The 5354-nt window shown below is 43.6% G+C and overlaps 1 protein-coding gene across 1 annotated transcript in view; it reads right to left on the reverse strand.

Annotated features, from left to right (window-relative positions):
* SLC6A14 (solute carrier family 6 (amino acid transporter), member 14) overlaps nucleotides 1-4503 on the reverse strand; it is a 13328-nt gene extending 8825 nt beyond the window's left edge. Inside the window, exons 1-3 of the mRNA XM_009867814.1 lie at nucleotides 4341-4503; nucleotides 2472-2603; nucleotides 790-951 (exon numbers count right to left, since the gene is read on the reverse strand). Of these exons, the coding sequence (XP_009866116.1) occupies nucleotides 790-951; nucleotides 2472-2603; nucleotides 4341-4410 (364 nt within the window). The 5' untranslated portion in view covers nucleotides 4411-4503. The remainder of the gene's footprint in view (nucleotides 1-789; nucleotides 952-2471; nucleotides 2604-4340) is intronic.
* Nucleotides 4504-5354: the final 851 nt, after the last annotated feature.

Consider the following 5354-nt stretch of genomic DNA (forward strand, 5'->3'; position numbering starts at 1 on the left):
TTAGAAACAAACCTGAACTATCACTTGCAGCTGTGACTTTGAGTGTAAATCAAAACACCAAGAATCTGGAATGCTAAGCTGCACCTTTCACTTACCAAGAATACTTGCTTTGCAACTGAGGATATTTAATAATGTAGCCTTGGTTACCCTACATAACCTTTGTCCGAAATCAAGGGTACACACAGATCAACCTCGAGCAACTTCACCTTGCTATGGCAGAGGGCTTCTTAGAGCTCTTAAAATATTTTCCCGAGTGGGGGCTGTGGGAAGACATGGGTTTGTTTGGGTTGGAATCTGCTGCCAAACATCAAGAACAACAGCGTGGAGATATGTTCTAAAGTGTTAATAAAATGTGAAACCAGTGGCTTGCCGGTGTTCCGGATTACGACAGTCACAGGGGAGGCAAGGGGGCAATGAAAGTTTGGATAAAAGCTAGGGCAACACTGTTGCTTCAGGTAAGGCAGGTATTTGCTTTGCCATGAAGCCTGATGAAGTGGGAATCCAGTATTTCTAGGTGCTGTATGTTCTAGAGGAAACCTCAGATTTCAGAGAAGATAATAGATGCAGCAAGGAGGTTTCAGTCCATCTCTCTGTAGATTTCTCAAGCACCCAGAACTGGTGGCAGGGAGGCAGACATGTATCTTTCCTGTGTGTTCAGAGACTAAGCTCCAGGAAGGGCTTTCCAAGCCATAAGTAGCCGTCTCACTCTCTTAATTTTCTCTCAGAAAACAGCACTAAGTACAACTACCCAAAACAGTAATATTAAGCTCTCTTTGTTAAGTACGGTACCTAAACGTGTTTTGCTGCAGAATTCATCTGCCCAGGAAAAGCAGTCTGACCACGGTAGCACTTTTTGAAATGAGGCAAATAAGTAGTAGAGGGCGTAGGCAATGATAACGTTGTAATAGATGGCCACAAATGTTGAGATTATAACCATCGTGATGCCCACTCCTAGGAAAGAGAAATACACAATGTCTTAACCACTCCAAATTTGTATTGGAAAAAAATCAAAACAACAACAAAAAAAACAGACTTGATTTTTAAAAGGCTACTTGAGAAAAAGTTGAAGTTGTTTTTTTATTTGTTTTTAAATAATTTTTAACAGCAACCAAACAGGGAAAGGGTAGAGCCACGAAATGAGCGTTATGATCCAAATTGATCACCTCATATGTAGTTTTGAATCAGGCCCACAAAAAAAGGACTAGTCAACTAGTCCAAGTCTAAAGGAGAAATCCAATATTTTGTTCTCTCCCAGTTCAGTGGGAAGCTTTGATTGCCTAATAAAGTAAAAGAAACTATACTAGGACTAACTAAGCCATCTTAAAAATCCCACTGTGATGAATAGTTTTGCCAATAAATAAGAAGCAACACAGAACAGAAAATCTGTGCCAGTAATACTGTTCTCGTCCCTTGTTAAAATGAACATTAGTTTGTAAATTTGGGAAAGTCTGCCAAACTGTCCTAATCATCTTAGAGACTATATTTAAGTTTCCATCTTCAAAGATACATAAGAGATTTCTTGTGTCTACAGACTTTTGCTTTAAACATATTGTTCTCGTGAAACGTTACTTGTGCTGCAGAACAGATGCAGCTAAAAAGAGTAAACATTGAGGCAACTAGCCAAACTGTGATCCCCTTTGTTTCTGTAAAAGGTGGCAAGTAAGATTCTTATTGACTTAGAGGAAAAACTTCCTTGTTCCTGTATTAATTCCTCTTGTAGAAAAAGAGTACAAACATAGTCCTTTACAGCCATCCCCACAGGACCTGCAGAGATAGCAGTGAGTAAAGCCCACAGTTGTTTCCAAACATTTACATCTCCTTATGAAATTCAAAACCTCATGGAGACAGGGAAACTACCATTACAGCATGCAGCTATTTCTCTTAGCAAAAGAGGCACCTCACCTTAGAAAGCCAAAGGCTAGCCTGTTTTAGCACACCAGCAGATGACTCCCAAGGCAGTGAGCTGGATGGCATGTGCACAGCATTGCATAAAGCAATCAGAGCCATGTGCCTGTGCCAGTGCTGGCAGCCACATACAGAATTAGCTCATCCAACACGGAACTGCCTTGCAAGCTACTTGGGAAGTAACATATAAAGAAACAGCAATAAGGTTAAGTTGTAAAAATGATTCTCAGTCTGTTGTACATGGTGCACACTGCTCACAGCAAAGAGAGTGATTTCCTTCTGCTTGGACAGCTGCTGTTAGGGTGGTGTGCTCTGTAATACCAGGAGAATCACTGATTAAATCTCTCATAACTGAGAGCCTTTTGGGGAAAATCTTTCATCCATGTCTATTCATTAACCAAATAAGGAAGATCTAACTGGGAACATAATATCGACCTTGTAACACTGGGAATATTCTCTACACGGAAACCAGCTTCTCAGAATTAGTAACTTTGTGAAGAAATCATTAACTCATATCTGGGTTTTATTAGAATAAAAAATATCTAAGAAAACATAACAATACCAACCTTGAAACAATGGTAATATTCTCCAGATGGAAATTGGCCCTAGACTGGCAAACTGCCCAAGAGAACATTCCATGAAAAATAAGGGTAAGCCAGCTAATGCCAACATTAGGGTGTATGGGATTAGAAAAGCACCTGAAGGGAGATAGGGAAAAAAAAAAAACACACACAAAGAGACACAGAGAAGACAATGAATTTTTCAGTATTTACCACAGTTCTACCACATTTTTTACTCCCCTTCCCCCCACACACCTCAAATATCCTGCTGTGGGGCTTTCTGCATAATAGAGAGATTTGTTTATGAATAACTGTTTTCTGTAAGACCAATATTACCTACGATGAAGAGGCACAGATTATCAGGAGAACTGGTAATTTACATGGGATGGTTTTTGCTTAGAAAAATAAAACTATTTTACAAAAACTCTCTCTAAGATATACTACTCTTGTGCAAGCAAGAACACTGCTCAGCTATAGGCACCATTGGCTTTATCTGCTTTCTATTTTATCTTCCAGTTTTTCATTTAAAAAGGAATAGAATGATTCCGTCATGTACTTGGCTGTGATTTGCAACTGCCCTGTTAGAGTAACTACTGGACATCAAAGCATGAAAATTATTTTCTATGGTTGGCTGACTCCTGTGTCAAACAACATCTCAGCTCTTGTTCAAGTCCATTTTGAAGTGCACATTAACCTGATATCAATGAGAGCCCTGTTCTGTGAAAGGGACTGTCATTTCTTTGTGTGCGTGCACAAGATAGGGAAAGTGAGAGCACAGGTTTCCTAAACACAATCCAGTACCCCACAGAAATCTCTCCTCTTCACCCTCAGTGAACTTAAAGCAACTGAGGACCCAGTTGTGCAAGGAACTGCAAATACCTGCTCTAAGTTAAGGAAATAAATAGTCCCAAAGAATTAACTGGATTACTACTGTGTTTTGAAACAAGAATTGTCTTTATCAATCATGGGCAAGGGACATTGAGCAGGAAACAAGCAGCCGCACAAATAAGCTTTAAATTCAAAGCACTCTGCTGAAGCAGATAAGTAAAAAACATAGTAGAAGAGCAAATGTCACAACTCATTTTGTTTCCTTCAACAAAACTGTAAGTAAAGCAACCAGGCCAAGCTCAAAACAGTAAAACTTCTGCACCAAGAATGCCTCCTTGTGTTCCATTATGGACTGTGTTGGATTTACAAAATTCAACTTCCAATTCAAAATTTCCAAAATTCAACTTCCAACAACCATCTAGCAGAGCAAATAAGTACATACAAGTTATTCGGTGTTTACACTCTCTTTAATTACCAGTGGTTGTCTGGCAAGTAGACAAATCTCCAGGACAGAGTCAGGGAAGCCAGTGCCTCCATTTGCAATTGTCACTAGTTCATTGTGTAAGCATGTAGAGTCTCTCTTTGCCTCACACTTCCCAAGTATCTGATGGTGATAATTACTGAGCTTGGATAATTATTCCAGCTTGGCTTGTTTGCCTGGCAAAACAAAGGTGCAGAGGGAATTCAATTGCTCTCTGTAAACATACCAGGGGTATAAGCACTGAGAAGGGAGAACAGCTATTTAGGTAAGCAGAAAATACTAACACATTGACAAAAAGATGTATGTTGGCCACAAGAAAAATCAGAAGAGTTCTGGTTGATGTTCGCAATTAAAACTAAGTACTGTTGCTCTCCTCAGCTGGTACCCAAAAAGCACAGAGATGCCTCTTACTCCTCTTCCCATTCCCACCAGCAGGCACTATCCCAGTTCCCAGGATGATGCTCACATCCAACATTGACAAAGTATGCCCATCCTCAGGGCTAGTCCTCCTGTCTCTTGAGGACAGCAAGGTGTGCCCACCCGACACTGCCGTTCAACACAGGTACCTCCGCCATTCTGGTAGGTGAGGTAGGGAAACCGCCAGACGTTGCCCAGGCCCACAGCGTAGCCCACCATGGAGAGCAGGTAGTCGCCTTTGCTTGACCAGTTACCACGCTCCAAGTTTTCATCACTGTCACTGGTGTGGGCACCTTTTTCATTTGACAAACTGAAGTCCTTGGAAGAGAAGTAGAGGGAGGGCTCAGGATCACCCCATAGGCAAGCAGGGCAGTCATATCCTCATTTCTCTGTCCAGAGCAGCACCTTGGCATTGCTGGACAGGGCAGCTAGACCGGGTGGGCAGAGCCTGGTGGGCTGCCAGTCCAGGTGATCCCTGGCAGGACAGCACAGGCCTGTGAGAGAGGGTCCCAGCAGAGAGCCCAAACAACCTTCATGGCCACTCCTACCCTGTTCCCCTAGGCTGTCAGCCCCAGGGGGCAGCACCTCTAGAGAACTCACCTACTCTGCCCCTGCGCTTGCCCATATGTCCCAATACCTGTTCAGACGTTCACCCCAGTACATACCTGTATGCCCACTTTGAAAACACCCATCATCCAATGCTTTTCACACCTGTCCAGGTGCTCATCCCACTTCATCTCTCTTTATCTACCTCAGTGCCCTCATATTCCCATATCTGTCCAGATCTCACCTGCCCAGATAATTTCATACCTGTTCAGGTGCACCGTACTTCACCTGCCCAGTGCCCCCATAGCTGCTCAGGTACCTGCACCCTACTTGCCCAAGTGACCCTGTGCCTACCTCGGCACCTGCTCAGATGCACCCACATCTCCCTGCCCACATCTGCCCAGACGCCCCCTTACCCCACGTACCCAGGCACCCCCAATATCCCACCTGCTCAGGTGTTTTCACACCTGCCCAGGTGTCCCCATACATCACCTACGCGGTGCTTTCGGATCTGCTCAGGCACCCCCGTACCTGCCTGGGTGCCCCCATCCCCCTGCCCAAGCGCCCCCTACCCGTCCGGGTGTCCCCCCAGCGAGTCCCTCCGGCCGCCTCACCTT

Source organism: Apaloderma vittatum, unplaced genomic scaffold (assembly GCF_000703405.1).
Source record: "Apaloderma vittatum isolate BGI_N311 unplaced genomic scaffold, ASM70340v1 scaffold6034, whole genome shotgun sequence".
NCBI lineage: Eukaryota > Metazoa > Chordata > Aves > Trogoniformes > Trogonidae > Apaloderma > Apaloderma vittatum.